Raw genomic sequence first — 18,600 nt, forward strand, 5'->3', positions numbered from 1 at the left:
AGTTTGATAAAGACATATGGTTATAATACTTCTGGCTTACACAGAGGTAGCTTTTGAGGTATTTATTAAAATAATATCTTTAAGAGATTTTATAAAATATATGTGGAGAGAAGAACTAAGATAAAATTAGAACTCTGTACATTATAAATGTTATATATTTTTATCTGGTGTGTGTGTGTGTGTGTGTGTGTGTGTGTTTGTGTGTTTGTGTGTGTGTAACTAGCTTCTATATCAGGTTTTGTTTTAGTTTGTATGTCCTCTCATTCATTGTGCTGATTTCTATGAACAGACATGGTAGAAAATGGGATATTATCTCTCTTTGTGGATAATCATCATAGCGTTAAGAAGGAGTAAGGAGAAATTCTTTTTTGGGTTACAGTTTGCATTTTAAATTCCATCGCTGTTCCTCTCAACTTCCATCTGTGTTGACATTTGGGAATTTTGTCGATGCTCTTTCTCAAGTGGAATGGAAAGCTTAGAACAAGAATTTATACTTTTAGACACAACTGAGGTTCTGTCACATTGTGACTCACTCCAGGTCTATAAATTTTTCTGTGGTTTTAGAAAGTATCAAACATTTTCTTGAACTAAATACTTCTTAGGCTTATAGTAGTACTGGTTAGTCCATGTCACTTATAATCATGTTTGCATTAATTAGTGTTAGTGCCAGCTGTAAATATACTAATTAGCCTTAAAAATTTAAGTATTTAATATTACATGGCATCTCAGAGATAGTTTCTTCTTTTAAATATTACCTAAAATAAGTTATGAATGGGCAGATTGGGGGCTGTATGACATATGTTCACTCAGTACTATAATTTTTTTTATTAAAAAATTAAATTATCCAGTCATTTGGCATTTGTGTGTGTGTGTGTGTGTGTGTGTGTGTGTGTGTGTGTGTGTGTGTGTGTATAATAGAAAGAAAGACAGAGAAACAGTGACACTAAGAGAGACTGAGACAGAGACAAAGACAAACACACATTACTTGGGGTAAATAATTTGGCTTCAGTTCAATTACTAACAGGTTTGGTTATTTTATTCTCTGAGATTATTTTTATCTTAGTGTGTAAGATAAATAAGATGGATTTTTTCAAGGCTAAAATTAGGTTTTACATATTAACATATTTGTATGTATGTTTTTTGACACTGTAGGTAATACAGTAAACGTATGCTACAATTTTGTACAGACTCCACAAGACTCATTATCACAGGACAGAAGAACTTGAATGCTGAGGAATGCATGATTGAAATTAGGCAGTGGGAGCTGTTTGGGATCACCACATTTATGTGCTGTCAAAGCCTGAAAAAGAAGCAGTATGAAACTTAGAAAATTAGCTAATTTCAAATTGAAAAGTACCATTACATGCTTTTGTGTTGCTCTGAAGAAAGGGAAAGGATGAATTATAGACAGATATAATTCATTCAGTAGGAAGCATAGGAAGGAATAATGAAGCTATTTGTTTCCCAAAGGTTAAGGAATTATAAAGAAATTATTTTGTATGTAAAGTTTATGGAAGTTGTGAGAAAGAAAAGATATTTTTAGGAACATTTTAGATTTTCTTACATAACATGACAGTAAGTACCAAGCTAGCTCTGGACTGAAGAGATACAGGTGGTTGTCACATCAACAATTAAACGATCATTTTCATAATGTTTCTGAAAAGACTCTTAAGTCATTTGCTTTCACCTTCCTTCTTGTCTTCTTGTCAGAAATTTGCAGTAACACTTTTAACGATTAAAAGATGCAACAATTTTATACTTGATCTCTTGGCTGTGCTTTGTGGTGTTTCTCTTCAGTGAGAAGTGCTTTGTGGTGTTTCTCTTCAGGATTGCTGCTTGAGTAACAGTTACAGTATCTTTTGAGCACCTAGAAGGGGGATCACTTGCCTAAGTGATCCTGGACAATCTAAGTACCCTGGAATTTTCTTCTAAAAATCTCATCAACAGAGATTACACCTTTATAACCTTCAGCCTGACATAGCCTGGCTAATTCCTGAGAGCCCCTCAAGGCAATTTTTCCTGTTGTGCATGTACAAAAGGATGCATAATACCTGGCTTCTAAGTGGTGCTAATGTCTTCTGTAACCTTGACTTCTTGGGCCATGACTATAATCCCCTCTTTTCTGACTGAACTGTAAGTCTTTGAAATCCTTTTGCTCTGTCTTTTGTTCTAGATTCCTCCTGTATATCTAACAAAGAGACATAAGCATTACTCAAACATCATACTTAATGCTGTTCTGCCATCACCTTTAAACTCAGTTTTACACAAAGTCACAGGACAGAGATGAAATAGAGAACAGTTAGGTGACAGAATTTAACATTAATTTCTTCTACTCAAATTCCCAGTGGAATCCTTATTTCCATCTGAAACATCTTTTTTTTTTTAAAATTGTGAAAATACCATACAGAGGGGTTACAATTACATGGGCAAGGTAATGAGTACATTTCTTATCAAGCATTGTTGCCTCCTCCTTTGTTTCCCCATCTCTCCCCTCCCCCCCACACAAACAAGTTGTAAAGTTCGTTTTTTGACATAACAACTTGTACATCTCATTGATGCTTGAGCACAGTCTTTGCTGTCTTTCTTCCTTTCAGCATTCTGGTCTTGCCGAGCTCCAGCCAGGAGCACCATTGTGCGCCACTTAAGAGACTTTTGAGCCCTCTTCCTCAGTCATTCAATGTTTAATATACAGGTAGTAATTCTCTAGTATACCTGTTTAGTAAGCTGAGAGCTGCTTTCAATGAACTTTCTGTATAGAAGTGCGTGGATACTCTTTCTTGATACATTCTATTTATCTACCTATCAAATCTGTCATCCATCCATCAGCTTCTTGAGTAGCAGAGAATAAACAGGGTGAGGAAAGCAATCGGGAGAAATTTGACATATCTGAACAACACTTAGAAGAGTTTTAGTGATAAATATTCAAATAGTTTTTTGTTATCCATTTTTTTTTACATAAGAAGACATCTGAATTATTTGATTTGAGATAAGAATTTAGAATCTCACAGTAGTAGTCTTCTCATTGTACCTTTTTCTTTGACAACGTTGCTTCTTTTTGTGGTTTGAACTCAGAATTTTGAGCTTGCTAGGTGTGTGCTCTAGAGCTGGAGCTGTTCCTCCAGCTCTTTGCTACTTTTTTTAATTCCCTCCCCCCTTCCATCACTCCCTCCATTGCTTCTCTTGTTCTCTTGTTCTCAGATAACTAGTATTTTGAATACATTTCTTTATGATATCCTATTAAAATACATTGCTAAACTAAAGGTATTAGTACTAGACTATGATTATTCACTGGTGGCTACATTTGGTGTGTCTACTTTCTTTCTGCTCTTGGAGGAAAAAATGGTTGATGTAATTTTGATATAATTTTCATTATCTATCTTTGTTAGATGAGATTTATGGCCAGGGTAATTAAAGGCCATGAATAAAAGTCTAATAAATCAGTTTCTCTTGCATTATATAATTCCTTTTTTTATACCCATGGTTACAGTATCTACTTCAGAAATCACTATTTTTTTAAAAAGTTTTAATTACTTTCAATATATTTAATTGTGTTGAGGATGACAGACGTTTTTGTTTCTATAATATGTGTGTGAACTAGATTCTTCTTCAGAGAGGCATTTTAAATTCAGACAGTTTGATAATTATCTTCTTTCCCATTCAGTGTAGTTATATCTTCTGCCTCATTTGCAATGCTTTATTGTATTTATGATTTAACAGCTCACATATAGACAAATAAATGGATACTACCAGGTTCTAATATTTATTACTAGCTGTAGTAATTAATTGGGAGAGTTAATTGAGAATTCTACATAATTAGACGATATAATTTTAAGTAATCATGTGAGCCTCTTTAAAAATAATCTTTTGCCTTGACAATTCTGGCTGGATGTCAGTTTTAGTGAAAAAAAGGCTACATTAAGAATCTGTTACTTAGGAGGCCATCAGGACAGCCTGGAATTATGAGAAACCAAATGTCACTTCAATTTATTCAGCATGAATATATCTTCCAAAGGAAGCTTAAAAATATACTGCTTACTTTTTTCCCCTATTTTTGCCTGGAGTATCATTTATATTAACTTTCATAGTCTCTTTTGTACTTTAGCTTCAAATTTGAGATGCTGCATTTGAGATATTTTTATTTAAAATGATTAAAATAATTTACCTATAAAATTTAAATATAGAAATTTCACAAATATAAATTAACTTTCTTAAAATACACTTTTTCATTTTGGGAATGCCTTTGGTCAGACTCCATCTATCAACTGAAGATGCTTTAACACTCAGCATAAAATTAATGATTCTCTTGTGGCATTTGACATTTATGACTGGTTCATTTGTTCTTTTAAACTTTCATGCCAGTATGGGAGCTTGAACTTAGAGAATAGGCACTATTCCTTACGTTTTTGTTCAAGGATCATGCTCTACCACTTGAACCTCATTTCCATTTCTGCCTTTTTGATGATTAATTGGAGATCAAAGTCTCACAGATTTTCCTGCCTAGGCTGGTTTCAAATTGTGATCCTCACATCTCAGCCTCCTGATTTATCTAGGATTACAGGTGGGAGCCTTTAGCACTTGGTTTGGTTAATTTATTCTTAACTAACGGTAAGCCTTATAGGTCTGTTTAGGAACATATTATACATGTATTGTTTGTATAATTCTTGTACAGAAATTTTGCCCAGGAATTACCAAATATAATTTAAAAACAAAAAAGCAAACTAACAAAAAAAAGGTTTAGTCCAGAGAAAATGCATTTTGATGTTTCTCAAAAAAATTCTCTAAGGTGAATTTTAGTTAAAAGAAAGAGTAAAAAAAGAATAAAGGAAGAAAGAAAGGAGGGAAGGAAGGAGTAAGGAAGGAAGGAATTTTGAAGGCAGATATAATTATAGAAAATGTGATCTTGAAAAGAAAAATATGATTGCATACAAAGTAAGTATATCTGATTTTTTTCAAACTTAGAACAGCAAGTAAAAGGTAATCTCATATTACAGAGTCAAAAAAAAAAGCAAAAGTCTTGATTCAATAAAAGACGAAATGCATCTATGTGTGGGTAGACATTTTTAACAATTTGGCATACATTTAGTGATGTTAGATTTCTGTTTGTGACCCTCATCTCTAGAAACGGTCCAGGCACTCAGTTTGAATACCTCAGATTGTGATTTTGGCAAACACTCGGTTTGAGTCCAATGCAGGACTGCACTTATAAAGACATACTTTTTAAGAATAGTACATATTTAAATGTGATCAGTGATGGGGAGGATGTATGTGACGAGTATCTAAAATTAACATTAGCATTTGGTTTTGGATATGAAAGCATTTCACATTTTCCATATTTTAGATTTGCATTTTTATTTTGGGAAAATTAATTTTTGCTTCTGATCAATGATAATTTTTTCCTTCAATGGAAGGTGGTTCATTTTTATGTTTATAGATGAAATCATTAAAGAAGTTTTGCTGAGATCTGAGAACCAAGGTTTGAAGTCAGCTTGGGCAGAACAGTTCTTGAGACTTATTTCCATTTAACTGGCAAAAAGCTGATAGGGGACCTTGTAGCTCAACTGATAGGGGAAAAATAAAAAAATATTGACCTCCCAGGGCCCTGAGTCCCTAGTACTGGCAAGTAAGTGTTTGAAGCTTTTTTAAATCTCTCTGTAGAAAAATATGTATTTTTGGCCTGAGGTTAATAACTACAAAATTTGAATAGTGATGACTTTAGTTAATGGTCATCATTTTAATGTGCATCTTGATATCAAAGAAGTGCAGAAAATAGAGTGAAGTATTTTAGTGTGATGTATTTATTATCATCCTTTCAAGCATTTTCATGTATTCAATTTAGCATTTTGGTAAGAACATGTTGCTAAATTATTATTTAAATGTAATTTTGGAAATAAGACTAGTTGTGTGTTAGTGACATATATAAAGTATATTAATGGTATACGTACATATTTCCTATAGAATGACTCTTATGCATTCAGGCTGCTCTCAATTGTAGGTTCACTGAAACAGTACAGCAACTGTGAATGGATTCTTGTGGAGAAAAATGTCAAACATACTTTTTTCAGTTGTTGAGCTGTCAGCTGTTGATGGGTACGATTATTACTTAGGTGCTGATTCTAGTGGTAAGGTAAAGGGAGAGAATTTGAAACTTCTTGTTTTTCAAGGGTTAGAACACCAAACCAAACAACAAAAAGACAAGTAAACAGAAAATCTAGCCTCTAAACCATGCTTTGATTTGGAGTTGATTTGTTAGGCTGAATGACTTAATGCTTTTCATAGTACTGCATATTGGAGGAGAGTTGATAGAGAGGCTGCAGATACATAATTACATGACTGCTTCTGTCTTCTCCAGGAGTTTTTAAAAAGAAATAATGTCACACTTGAGGGTGCAGAGTTGGACTTTTGTGCTCTGGTGGTAACCAGTCTTAAAAGAGAATGAGTATGTCATGCTTCAGTGCCACTGCTTTTAGTATTTATTGTTTGTAAGAGAGGTTTTCAGAATGTTGCCTGAAAGTCAGAAGAAAGAAGGGAAATAGGTATTGAAGCAAACAATAATAAAATAGATCTATCACTGGGACTGAGCAACAAGGAGTGAAATAATTTAAGATGTATTGCACTTTTTTTTAAAGGAAGAATATACAGTGAACAAATTGAATAGCTTATTTTGTTGTCTGTCAGTGGAGTTTTTTTATTTAAATATGCCATCTTTGATATTTCATTCTTCTTTAAAAATTACTTTTACTTAAAACTGAGAATTTGTGTCAGTTTTCTTCCCTCCTTGTGGAATAGGGTTGACATTTTGAGAATGAGTAAAGATGTATTTGGGAGCTTGTAATATGTTAGATTCTTACTGAAATGATGGCATAAGCTGATGTCACTAGGAAGCCCATCAATGTAGTAATTTCCTAAGGAGGGGGCTTCAAACTTTTATCATCTTTTGAAAAAAAATAGTTCAAATATAGTTTATTTAGGTTGCCTACCTACTTTTGGCTAGATACCAGGTTAGATTTGGAATTGCATGTAAATGATTGCATACATGCACGTATATGCATGCATGTGTACATACATACATATATGTGTGTCTAAGAACATGTCTGCAGCCTAAAGATATTTTGAATGAATTAATAACTGAGTTAAGGGGCTAAAGGAGGTGATTGTGGTTAGAATCAATCCGCTATGAACTTTAAGGACTCCATGTGCTTGATTTGCTCAGATTGGTGACTTAGTTTTGATATTATTGATTTAAGACAGTTACTAATTTTATAATAGTGTTTTGACCATTCTTCTATTAAAGAAGACAACTGGACCAAGCTTCTTTTTTCCATAAAACTTTAAAGTTATTTCTGAAAATAAGATATATCAAATATAATACAGATATATATTTGAATGCAATAGTACAATACTTTTTATGTTTATTTCATAGCCTGTTGTCTTTAAATAGTAATGCCATTATGAAGAACTCATAGTTATATTCAGATATGTAATCTTTTGGGGTCATGTGTCTATACATTAGTATGCATCTGTAACTAAATAAAAAAATCACTTAAAATTGATATTTTTCTCAGATTGTACACTTGGAGGAACCTTCTTTCTTATTCTTTAAAAAAATTAAATCTCTTGCTATCACTGAATATAGATGCAATCTTTCCTAATATTTCATGCATGAATGTCAGATTCATATTCAATAAAATCACTGTCCATGTGATATGCTTGGACAGTGCTCAATAATTAGAAGATATTATGCAGAAATATTAATCCTAGCAGCAAGTTTCCCCAGAAGAACTTTGTGAATTATTAAAAATGATTTGGAAATGAGATTAATTAATCACAATTACAAGCCATTTTTATGATCTGATTATGACTTTAAGGACTTTACCACAAAGCTCAAGAGATCCTTTAAATTTCTGTTTCAACTAATCATTTACTGCGTGACCTTGGTTAAGTAACATGACTTATCCTTAGTTTCCTTATTTGTGCAATTTTTTTCCAGTCCGGGGCTTGAACTCAGGGCCTGCGCGCTGTCCCTGAGCCTCTTTGTGCTCAAGGGTAGCTCTCTACTACTTGAGCTGTAGTGAGCCCTTCCAGCTCTTTTTGAGTAGTTTATTGGAATTAAGAGTCTTAAGGACTTTCCTGCCTGGGCTGGCTTTGAACTGTGGTGCCCTGCTTTGTGCAATTCTTCACACACACAATTGAAAGAACTAAGTGAGCCATTGTTTATAGATCATGGAGTTTACTGCTAGGTATATGAATTACTATGTATATAAGTTTTCTTACAAGTATGTTATGATCCAATATGCTAGAGAACCTTTTCTCAGTGTCTTAATGAATGCCTGACAAAAGGTTAAGGATATACAATTATGACCAAAAAGGTAAACATGATTTTTGGCTTTAGAACACCTAGTAGAAAAAATTTTAAATGACAGCAAATAAATTTACAGTACTGTATAATTGTTCCATTTTGGAAGGTTGGCCAAAGTTTTTTTAAATTTATTTTTATTTTATTTATTTTTATTAACCCAGACTTCAAAAGGTTAACCACAAGCAACAATAAGCCTATATGGTTCCTATTTTGATTATTAATTATCAACACCATTGTTTATCAATACCAGTGTTCAGTTAACATAGTATACTTAGGGACACAAAAAGGAAAGCTGTTCTCATGTGTTATAGTTATACCCCAATTTAAAAATTTCTATTTTACTATGTTGGATAGGCCACTAAATCATGAATAACTATGGCATATTAGTAAGCAAATTTAGTTTGCTTGCTGTAATTTGACCTTGAATTTTCTTCCAAATCTATTTACAACTTATGTTCTTCATTAAAGTAGTAAACTTGGTGCAGGAGCTCTTGATAATAGGGTAAGTGAAATTTATGAATGTTATTTCTAAACTGTATAACTTACAGAGAACTATAGCTCTGTAATATTTATTTGAACATGTTATCTCTATGCCAATTAGGGTAATTATTTAAAAATATACAAAATTTTGGAGAAATAATAAACTGGGATATGCAAATGATTGGAAGACCACTATCTTGCCAAGCTCTGCCTGTTGCTTTAGATACATTGTTTGGTGTGTTTTAAGTTATTATATGTATGAGGAAATCTGTGTGCATATGCATGTAAGATGCATGTATTTTTATGATATACTGAATTTTATGAAAAGAAAGAAAGATATAGATGTAATACTTGAAGTTATACAACTTAAAGGAGATTTTGCTAATATCTTGGCATTCACTATGAAAGCTCTTTGATCTTTATAGTTTTGCATCAGATGTTTGAAACCTTTGTGTCTCTTAGTAAAAACAAAGAACTGTTAGAAAGTTTGATAGACCTTTGATATTTCACTGCTGCTTGATTCAATAACATCAAATTCTTTTTTAAAATTTTTTTGTAAAGGTGATATATATAAAGGGGTTACAGTTACATAACTCAGATAATGAGTATATATCTTTTTGAACAGTGTCACCCTCATTTTCTCCCAGTTTTTTCCCTTCTGACCCCCTTCCTCCACAAGTTGTATAGTTCATTTCCAACATAGTGTCTAGTGAGTATCACTACTTCATTTGTTCACCCTTTGTTCCTCCATTTCTGTACTTCCCTTACCCTCCCCCAAAACAGCAACAAAAGAGGAAGAACAAACAAGAAAACAACACAAAACAATAAGTTAAAAAAATAACCCTGTTTTTCCATTTCTTGAAGTTCATTTAAGATCTTGTTCAATATATAAACATATTTTTTTTGTGTGTGTATGCTTCTTTTTTTTTTTTTTTTTTTCGGCCAGTCCTGAGGCTTGAACTCAGAGCCTGGTACTGTCCCTGGGCTTCTTTTTGCTCAGGCTATTACTACCACTTGAGCCACAGTGACATTTCTGGTTTTTTCTGTTCATGTGATACTGATCAAACCCAGAGCTTCGTGCATGCTAGGCAAGTACTATCAGCCACATTCCCAGCCCCACATGTTCGTTCAAAGAGGGAGAGGGAGAGGAAGAGGAAGAGTACAGAGAAATGGAGAGGGAAAGGGAGAAAGAAGGAACACACGAGATATTTCCTTGGCTTTATTTGATATACATTAATATCATGATCGTTGCCAAAATGAAAATTGATTCATTTTTACTAGTATAAAAATCATTCCCAAAGCTTGTGGCTATCTGGCCATATTTAATAATTTGAGAAATGGGATTGAGTAAGTGCCAGTATTTATAAGCCTTCTAATCTTTGATGATTTTTAGGTGAAAAAAAATAGTGTTTGTATTCTAATCTTATGATCAATACTATATTGCTTGAAACTATGTACTATTGTTATGAAGAATATTTTTTAAAACTTGGGTACTGTTTTAAATTATTTATCAAATTGTACTTCAAATTATATCAAATTATGTGTTTATATTGCTTCAGCTCAAGTTCAAAAAAGAATAAAAAAATTCTTAGCAGTTTAGATAATCATTTACGCCCTCTGCTCTTTGTTAGAACCTCAAAAACTGAGAGAAATTATTATAATAATTTATGAACTTAGTTATGTAAATAATACATTTTAGTATGTTTCATGTTAATTTTCTATGGATTTATTTTTGACGATATGTCTCATCGTTCTGGTGGATACTTTTTCTTTAAAGGTTTAGTGTATTAAAACTAGTTAAAAATGTAATGAATAATTTAAATTTAGAATAGAAATTGTAGTAAGTTGTAAAAGCATAAAGTATAAAACACACTGGATGATGATATAAAGAAGGAGAAATGCTTTAGAACAATCACTCACTAGCTATATGGCCCTGGGTAGAAGTGCTTGACTAACTTTCTTGCCTATACAATGGGAGTAATAGAAGTACCCCTCCTCCACACCAATTTATTGTAAATAAATTTGTCAAAAATTGTCAATAAATTAACATCTGTCTGTTACCAGAAGGATGCTTAGATCACATCATTTTGTGTGGTTAAATTAATCAATTATTCTTTGTGCAGAGTAGTCTATATATTTTTTGGTGTATACAGATATGCAAAATACCTTCATAATTGGATTGTCTTTTTATGTTTCTTGGTTGGGGAATTTACTACTCTATGAATTTACTACTCTACGTTTAGAATATGGTCTCATATACAGTGAGACCAAAAGAGGATAGTCTTAGGAGAGAATCACAGAGGTACAATATCCAAGCACCTCATCATATTTATATAAAATAATATACTGAAATGAACTACAAAGATATGGAAACAAAGGACTCTTAATTTTTTTCTTTTGTTGTTGATTCTGTATTCTTTTCCTTATATAGAGTATATTCATGTTCATATCTATATAAGGGTAGAGGGAGGTCACAGAATCGGAGGAAAATGTGTGAAAAATGCAGCAGTGACCTCACTGGACATTAATGAAAGTGAACTATACAACTCTTGGGTGGAGATGGCAGGGAGGGAATGGGAGAGAATGAAGGAACAGATGACACTGTGGAAAAGGAAATGTATGTATTACTGAGGTATGTAAATGTAACCCCTCTGTATATCACGTCTATAATAACAATATAGTTAATTAATAAAATTTTAAAAAATTATAATAAAGGCAGTGACTTAAAAAAAAGGCTAAAGTTCTTAAACCTGCATGGCAGCTTTTAATTCTACTATTTTTGTTGTTGTTTGTTTAATGAAAGAAGAACTGGTAGCTTTGGTTTTGGGTGTTTATTTTCCTAAAGGTCCTAGGTCTAGTATCAGATCTAGGGTGTGCACTCTAAACTTTCTATCTCTGCTTTTTGCCCCCAGTGTTGGGTTTTTGGCAGTGTTTGAATAACAGTGGCATTCCTTTCAAAAGACAAAAAGATAAAATATATGTTTAATCTGTTCATTGGGATATTTCAATTTTTCACCTGTAATAGTGATTTGAAAGGTTGGTATTGCTTTTCAGCAAAGGGGTTAACCATACATTAGTAACTCAGTTATACAGATCATGGACTACCTAACAGAGGACTGGACTGGAACTTTTGACGATAGCCCACACTTGTAGCATTTACTATGACATTTAAAAAAAAAAAAAAAGCTTGAATACAGAAGAGCACATTGCTATTTGAGCCAAGATGGTTGAAACATTAAGTTTGAATTCTTCCTAGAAATCAGTAGACTAAGACTGTGTTAGCTCATGTTTCATATTACACAAGAGAAAATAAACTGAAAGGTCAGTTGAACAGTTACAGCAGTGCCCTTTTCCAAGGTAATCAGCAGAGCATGTAGCAAAGACGTGAACAGGAGCGTGACTGGAAAGAGAGCCTGATAAAGAGGCTGGCACTCCCAGGGCTTGGGACAATGCTTGACACTTCCAGAACTGACCAGATGGGATATCTCTCAGGGCTCACCTTCAGTAATTCTGATTTATTGCATTCAGATGAGGTGTGTTTTTTTTTTTCTTTCTTTTTTCTAGTTAAGCGGTAAGGTTTCACTTTGCCAGAAGACCTTAGAAATTATAATATTGCTTATTAATCATACATTGGTAAACTGTAAGGGCAATAGATTATTAATATGCTTGCAACCATGACACAAGGCATGGTGATTAAAATTAATTTCTCTACATTTTATTAATTTAGCATAATTAATTAATCTGTTAAGAAGTCAGAGTATGTTTACATTCACGGCTATATAGCAGGTTCTTTGTTTCTCTAGCTTTATAGTATTTCTAGTACTCCAGCTATAGAAATCTAGGTCGAGTTGGTAAAAGAAATACTGACTCACATAATGCTTTCTTAGTGGTACCACTAAATGGAATACATTGAATATTTTGTACGTTAAATACATCTAAGTTAAAATAGAGTTTTAGATCTAGAGGATTTCTGCAATAATTTTCCTTGACCTCATCTCATATGGCACTTACTACAAGAGTCAGGAAATAACTTTTAACAAACAACTAACAAATAACAGTTTTTCTCCCCTCAAAATATTTTAATCATTTTTCCATAGAAATCTATATATGAAATCTATATATTAAGTTGACACATTGTTTATTTAACCTGTGAACAAAATTGTTACCTTGATAGCATTTAGTTTATATCATCAGAAAATAAGAGACCAATTATTTAGCATGGGAGGAATATTTCAGTTTTTTTTACAGCCTTAGGGTTTTTTTCCAATACTTTTTCAAATTTTATTGTACAGATGCTGTACAGAGGGGTTACAGTTACATGAGTAAGGTAATGAGTACAATTAGGTTTTTGTTGTTGTTTCTACTAGAAATCTATTTTTTCTTTTTCATAAAAAAGAAAAATGAGACATTGTATAAAATAATTTCTTTTGTGGGTGCAATATACATAAGCACAATAACCCTGACCACAGGGGTATTGTCTTTTTGTTTTATAAATGAAGCTGAGATAGTCATCCTAGCTTATGAATGTAATCCCAGCTACTTGGGGGAGACATGGGATGGTGGCCTGCCTCAGTGCAGCATGGAAGATATCTATAGTTCTAGCCCTGTGGGAGGTATAGGTATGTGTAGGTATAGGTATAGGACTACCATTCTGGGTTTCATCGGGCCAATGAGATAATGATATAAATTGAGATAATGATAATAACTTAAAGCAAAGAGGTGTGATTCAAGTGGCAGGGTAATTGCCAAAAAAAGAAAAGGCCTAATTTCAAACCCTAGTACTGGAAGAGAGAGATGCTAAAAGAGAGAATGATAGAGAGAGAGATGATACTGAGATAGAGGGAGAGACAGAGAGGAAGACAGAGAAAGAGACTTGTGATTCTAGGTCATTAATTAAAAAAGATTAAGTGCAATTTGGTAATGATGCTAACAGTAGAACTGTCTTTTGCTTATAAAATTTTCATGCTTGCTATGAAGTAGGTGCTATATAGCAATTAGTCTTAGAATATTCATTCAAATAACATCTAGTCCCAGCTCTTATAAGCATACACATAGTAATATTAATAAAAATTAAGTGAACAGACACTCCCATAGATTTGCACAGTGCTGTCAAGTTGAGTGGAAATGAAACGGATAGGAATTGATTGTCTACTCATCCCTCTCAACTCCTGGCATTCATCTTAAGTTTCAATGGCTACTGAGAGGGACACTTCGAAGCTGGTGGCAGTCTCTGTCTCCACAGGGTCATCTTCCGTTCTGATTTGTTATTTACTTGTGGAAATCTGTACATTTCACCTTTATATACACACCCTCATTGATGAATTTATTTTTATTTTGTACTGGTCCTATAGCTTGAACTCAGGATCTGGGCCCTGTCTCTAAGCATTTTTTGGCTCAAGACTTTCACTCTACCATCTGAGCCATAGCTCTACTTTTGTCTTTTTTCGTGGTTAATTGGAGATAAGAAGCTAAAGGAACATCCTGCTGGGGCTGGCTTTGAACTGTAATCCTTAAATCTCAAGACTCCTGAGTAGCTAGGATTACAACATTGGTGTCTAGCTGGATTGAATTATTAAGGCAGAAATGTTGTGACTAGCTATACTATATCTATATATCTATATATATATCTATATATATCTATATATCTATATATATTGTGTATTTATATATATACTTAATGTGGACAGATAAATAAATTTTTTTTGTCAGTCGTGGGGCTTGAACTTTGGTCCTGGGTGCTGCCCCTCAGCTCTTCAGCTCAAGGCTAGCACTCTACCACTTGAGCCACAGTGCCTCTTCTGGTTTTCTGGTAGTTTATTGGAGATAAGAGTCTTGAGGACTTTCCTTCCTGTGCTGGCTTGAACCGTAATCTTCAGATCTCAGCCTCCTCAGTAGCTAGGACTTCAGGCATGAGCCATTGGCATCTGGCAAATTTTTACAAGTCAAATTTTAAATTTCACTGCACAGTCTTGTATAACAAAAGAATCCCTATGCTTTTAGTCTAATAAAGGTTTTTATTAATTTATAGACTTTTCTTATAAAATTCATCCTTTAAAATGATCCCTTTAAAACATGTCTCAGATCATGTCATTTATTTTCTCTGTTAGGTCTTTAAAGGGATTTCATCTTTATTTAATTATCTGGATGATAACTGTCTTTTCTATACTGATGATCGTTGGACTCTTCAACATACCTTTTTGACTATACATTGCTAGTTATATGAACAATATAGATCTAATCTTTACAAATGCTTTTTTCTGTCTTTTGCTACCTATCCAAATGTAAGACTCGTCTTTCAAAATACAGCTCAGGTGCTAATTACTCCTTTAAGTCTTCTCTTCTCCGAGATGAGCTACTGTGTGCTTCTTGTTACCTTGCTCATTTTCCTGTTCACAAAAGTATCCCAACTGTATGCTCTCATGAGTTGAATAGATTATTTTTCCCACCATTAGAATGATGAATAGTTGAAGACATTCTCTAGTGACAAAATATTGGTGACCAATAAATATTTTTCAATGAATAGGTTGGATTTTGTTTGTTGCTCCTAAATACCTGCCCTAATGAAAGAACATAAAATGTCCTTAAATTCTCAAATGCCTAACCATTATGTGATGTTGTTGATATAGGAGTAATTTTATGTATTTTGGGTATTTTTCATATCATGAAGAAAGTTTGTACTGAATCCCTGAAGTCTTTTTAAAAACTGATTTAAAATTAAAATCTAACACTCAATTTCCCTTCCTTGAACTTTGTTTCTCTCATCTTTAGCTATGAAAAAATTCCCCTGAATTTTTCCTTTTCTACTTTTTCTTGGCTGTAAACATGCTGTCCCTTAGTAAGTAGACAAGAAAATAAAATCTTCACAAATGAACTTGCTAGGCATGCATTTTCCAAAGAAGTTTCTTGGATTTTAGGCCCAATCAGAAGTATATACATACATACATACATACACATACACACACACACACACACACACACACACACATATGTTTTATTTATTGTAAAAATACTGTACAGGGGTTACAGTTACATGAGCAAGGTAATGAGTACCTTTCCTATCAAGCATTGTTAACCCCTCATTTGTTTTTTCCCTACCATCCTTTTCTCGCCCACCTCCCCAATTCCTCCCTTTCTCCCCCCCTCTACCCCCCTCCCTCGGAAGTTGTAAAGTTAATTTTAAACATAGTGTCTTGTACATCTCATTATTACAATGGGTCAACTTGTATCCTTGTTTTAGCATTTTGTTATTTCCCTTCCCCTCCTCAAATTATAAAAATATATATACAAGATTCAGGGTACCAGAATAGAATACAGTGACAACAGGGCTTATATACCATGGGGGAAGAACATATAAGAGAAACAAGAAAAAAATCACATAGTACATTATAAGTACATTAAAAAGAACAAGAAAGATAAAATCTCTTGTGTCTCCATCTTAGGGTTCATTTTGCTTAACATCACGTTATATAGTCATATGTACATAGCTTTTTTTTTTTTTTTTTTTTTGGGTCCGGTCGTGGGGCCTGAACTCTGGGCCTGGGCGCTGTCCCTCAGTTCTTCAGCTCAAGGCTAGCGCTCTACCACTTGAGCCACAGCGCCACTTCCGGCTTTTTTCTTTTTGCTTATGTGGTGCTGAGGAATCGAACCCAGGGCCTCAGGCATGCAAGGCAAGCGCTCTACCACTGAGCCACCTTCCCAGCCCTGTACATAGCTTTTGACCGTTTCTGCTTGTCCTAGATAAATACTAGTTATTGCAAATAAGGGAAACCATGATACCTATGTTTCTTTGGGCCTGGCTTACTTCACTTAATAAAATTTTTTTCCAAGTCTTTCCATTTCCTAACAAATGGAGCAATGCCATTCTTTCTCCAATCAGAATTGATTCTACACATAAGACATTTGCAGATAAGCCATGTTCCATCTTCCCTGGTATATCTCTGGTGTTCACAGCCTTGACTGAAACTAGCACTTCATTGAAGCTCCTGGCTGAGTGATCTGTGAGGAGAAAAAAGACCTGAATGTGTTTCATTGCTTCCCCAACACCTAACTCATGCTAATAAAGAGTTCTTTTTCCTTCTTGAATAGGCCAGTTACTTAATTTTCTTTAAGATTTTTTTCTAATCTATACATTTAAAATCAATATGGAATACATAGTATATATTATGGATTACTGTAATATTTGTACTTTTTTTTTCAAAAAAGGGAAAATATGGGAAAGGCTCTGGAATATCTGTGGAATTGTGGGGTGGGTATTAATGCTTCCTAATGATTACCATGTATATTTAAATCTCACCATGACAAAAAAGGAGAATTGGTAAATTTAAAATATAATAATACGTTGTCTTTTCCATATGGAAAATGTTAATCAAGTTTCCTTGAATACCTCTGGCTACTTTTGGCAAAGCTCCCACCTTGATTTCGTGGTTCCCTGTGACTTTAACAGGAGAAAAAAAGCAAGAGAAGAGAATGTGAAGGGACTTGTTCAATGTCACATGTAATATGTCACAGCCCTGGGATTTGAACTTACACTGTTGATTTAGAGACTAAACTGTTAGTATCCAACAACATTGACATCCTTACTTATAAAATTAAGAACTTTACTCATGCAAAAATAAAGGACTTTCTTTAAAAGAAAAGAAGATTGTTAATTAGAGATTTCATTTAAGTATACCTTTCTAAATTAATGATGATGCAATTTGATTTTTACCTTCTTGACTTTTGGAATCTATCTGTACCTGCAGTGTTTTCCTTTGTTGTAAAAGGGTTAATGTATGTAGAGATAAAAATCTAATATTACAAATCTTATTATACCCAATGCTAGTTGCTATACTAATTCCATTTTATGTTCTTGGTTGCCAAAAATTTGACCTAGTTTTTAAGCATCCTATAAATTCATAGCAAAATGTTAAGAGAGATGACTTAGCAGGAGAGGGACCTGCATGATGAGCTTGCTGTATCCTCAGGCATTTTCTTTTTTGAGCCAAAGCGATTTCAAAGTGGAATATGTATTCCTGTATCAGAAGCTGTAGGGCTGACCTTGAGGGAAGTCAAGATATTTAGTTAAAGTAATAGAATGCTATAATCCTGTTTCCATTGAAAAAAATTTTTTTTTTACCAAATGGAACATATGAAAACATCTTATGAAAATACATAAATCTAAAAGTGTATTTTAAAGCATTATACTTACATTGACAAATAAATATTAGCACATTTACTCAACCTTTTCAAGTGTATGCCTTAAAAATCAGTAATTAGTTTTGTGCTTCTTTTGCCTTAATTCCTGATTTTTTTGTTGATTTTTCTATAGTGTCATTTTGATGCTTGATACTACATTAGCCACTTATTATGAATTATTTTCCATGTGCCAAGAAGCAACGACTGATACTTGGAGCAGAATAAAATGTAATTTTTATAGGTTAACAGAGTTTGCAAATGATATTCTAATAAACCTGAAGATCTAGGTTTTTTTTTTTTTTTGGTTCAGGTGAGTATTTTAAGTATTTTATGACCATTACAGTGTTTAAGAAAAGCTCATAGTAAATTGTGGCATCTCTTCATATTTTTGAATAATTACTGGGTACCAATTGAGCTATAGTGCCCCTGCAGTCTTTATTGTTGGTGAATTGGAGATAGCAGGACTTTCCTGTTAGGGCTAGCTTCGAGCAATGATCCTCAGATCTCACCCTCCTGAGTAGCTAGGATTATAGCTGTGAGCCCAGCTTTCTTTTGTTGTTTTAGTGTGATTTTTTTTTTCTTCATTCTAG

At 33.5% G+C, this 18,600-nt stretch overlaps 1 protein-coding gene across 2 annotated transcripts in view; it reads left to right on the forward strand.

Annotated features, from left to right (window-relative positions):
* Positions 1 to 18,600, forward strand: part of Gbe1 (1,4-alpha-glucan branching enzyme 1) — a 210,857-nt gene that overhangs the window by 14,137 nt on the left and 178,120 nt on the right. Inside the window, exon 1 of one of the 2 annotated variants that reach the window (XM_070030450.1) lies at positions 12,278 to 12,369. The exons of the other annotated variant lie outside the window; for it this stretch is intronic. Coding sequence (XP_069886551.1) covers positions 12,365 to 12,369 — 5 coding nt within the window. The 5' untranslated portion in view covers positions 12,278 to 12,364. Of the gene's footprint in view, positions 1 to 12,277; positions 12,370 to 18,600 lie in introns of those variants that run through there. 2 annotated transcript variants of the gene reach the window in all.

This window comes from Dipodomys merriami, unplaced genomic scaffold (assembly GCF_024711535.1).
Source record: "Dipodomys merriami isolate MVZ:Mamm:240054 unplaced genomic scaffold, mDipMer1.0.p SCAF_2, whole genome shotgun sequence".
NCBI classification, from domain to species: domain Eukaryota; kingdom Metazoa; phylum Chordata; class Mammalia; order Rodentia; family Heteromyidae; genus Dipodomys; species Dipodomys merriami.